The sequence below is a fragment of the Penaeus monodon genome, chromosome 18 (assembly GCF_015228065.2).
Source record: "Penaeus monodon isolate SGIC_2016 chromosome 18, NSTDA_Pmon_1, whole genome shotgun sequence".
Lineage (NCBI taxonomy): Eukaryota > Metazoa > Arthropoda > Malacostraca > Decapoda > Penaeidae > Penaeus > Penaeus monodon.
In genome coordinates, this window is record NC_051403.1 from 34,471,091 (window position 1) to 34,472,382 (window position 1,292).

General features: G+C 50.8%; 1 protein-coding gene across 1 annotated transcript in view; it reads right to left on the minus strand.

Moving 5' to 3' along the window:
• Nucleotides 1-269: 269 nt before the first annotated feature.
• The window catches only part of LOC119584730, a 12,594-nt gene continuing 11,571 nt past the window's right edge, over nucleotides 270-1,292 (minus strand). Inside the window, 3 exon segments of the mRNA XM_037933395.1 lie at nucleotides 270-457; nucleotides 460-654; nucleotides 657-1,292. The exon segment at nucleotides 657-1,292 is cut by the window's right edge and continues 942 nt beyond it. Coding sequence (XP_037789323.1) covers nucleotides 270-457; nucleotides 460-654; nucleotides 657-1,292 — 1,019 coding nt within the window.

Consider the following 1,292-nt stretch of genomic DNA (forward strand, 5'->3'; position numbering starts at 1 on the left):
ATTATTATCATTATCATTGCAATTATTGTAGTATATTGTTTTCTAATTATACGAATGATAACAGCAACAATAATATCAGTGGAAGAAAAAACCCACAATACAAAAACTAGATTTATTGAAAATGAGACTACAGTTTCGAAATCCACCTGGATTCCATCTTCAGGTCTGAAGAGGAAAGGGAGAGGAGGGGGTATAAAAGAGAGAGAGGAGAGCAACGCGGTAGCACGCGGCAAGTGAGGACAGACGAACGGAAGCAGAGGGAGGTCATATCAGGTCGGAGGATCGAGCGGACTATGAGCCGGGTGGCCGGCATACGAAAAAGGGCGGAGGATGTGGGAAGCAATGAGACTATCAGCAGGAGAAAAGCCGCTGTTCAAGTTGAAATTAGGCAGCAGTTTTATAAGGGAAGATTCCACCAGTCTGCGGGAGTGGACATGGGCGGAAGGAAAGACAATCGCGCTGCTGACCAGTCCATCTGATAACCAGTGTCCCACTGATGGCAAAAGAGGGCGTTATTGTTGTGTCCCCTGGATACTGCGTACTTATGTTGAGACAGACGCTTGGTAAGACTGGCGCCTGTTTCGCCAAAGTACTGCTTATCACAGGAGGCACAAGGAACAGCATAGGTGCCCACCTTCGAGGAGGAAGGGGGCTGGTATGGACCAGGTTGCGACGAGTGTTCACCTGGCGAAAGATCAGCCTGCAGTTGAGAGGGTGAAGAGGGCGACGGAGAGAGTAGATTTCCTCAGTGTAGGGCAGGCTGAGGACGGGCAAGTGAGGAGTCTCTTTAGGAGGAGAGTCGGGGTAGAAGGTACGCCGTGCCCTGGATAACGCGGCGTCGAGAACATGGCCAGGGTAGCCCAGTTTGGAGAACGAGCGACGAAGGAAGACGATCTCTCCATCCAGGTACTGGGGGTCACAGATGCGAAGGGCGCGGAGGAACAGCGAGGTGGCAACACCTCTCTTTACATGGAGAGGGTGGTATGAGAAGAAGTGTATGTACATACCACTATGCATAGGCTTCCTGTATATGGAGAAGGAGAAGTGATCAGCAGAGCGATGGACTAGGGTATCCAAGAAAGGGAGCTTGTTGTCAACCTCCCATTCCACCTTGAAACGGATGGAAAGAGAGAGAGAGTTCAGCTGCATCAGGAAACCCGGAAACATGGCAGGATCATGAGGCCAGAGAGCAAAGACGTCATCGACGTACCTCAGCCAGATCGACGGCCGAAGGGAGATGGAAGGGAGAAGCTCAGACTCGAAGAATTCCATGAACAGGTTTGCCAGGACTG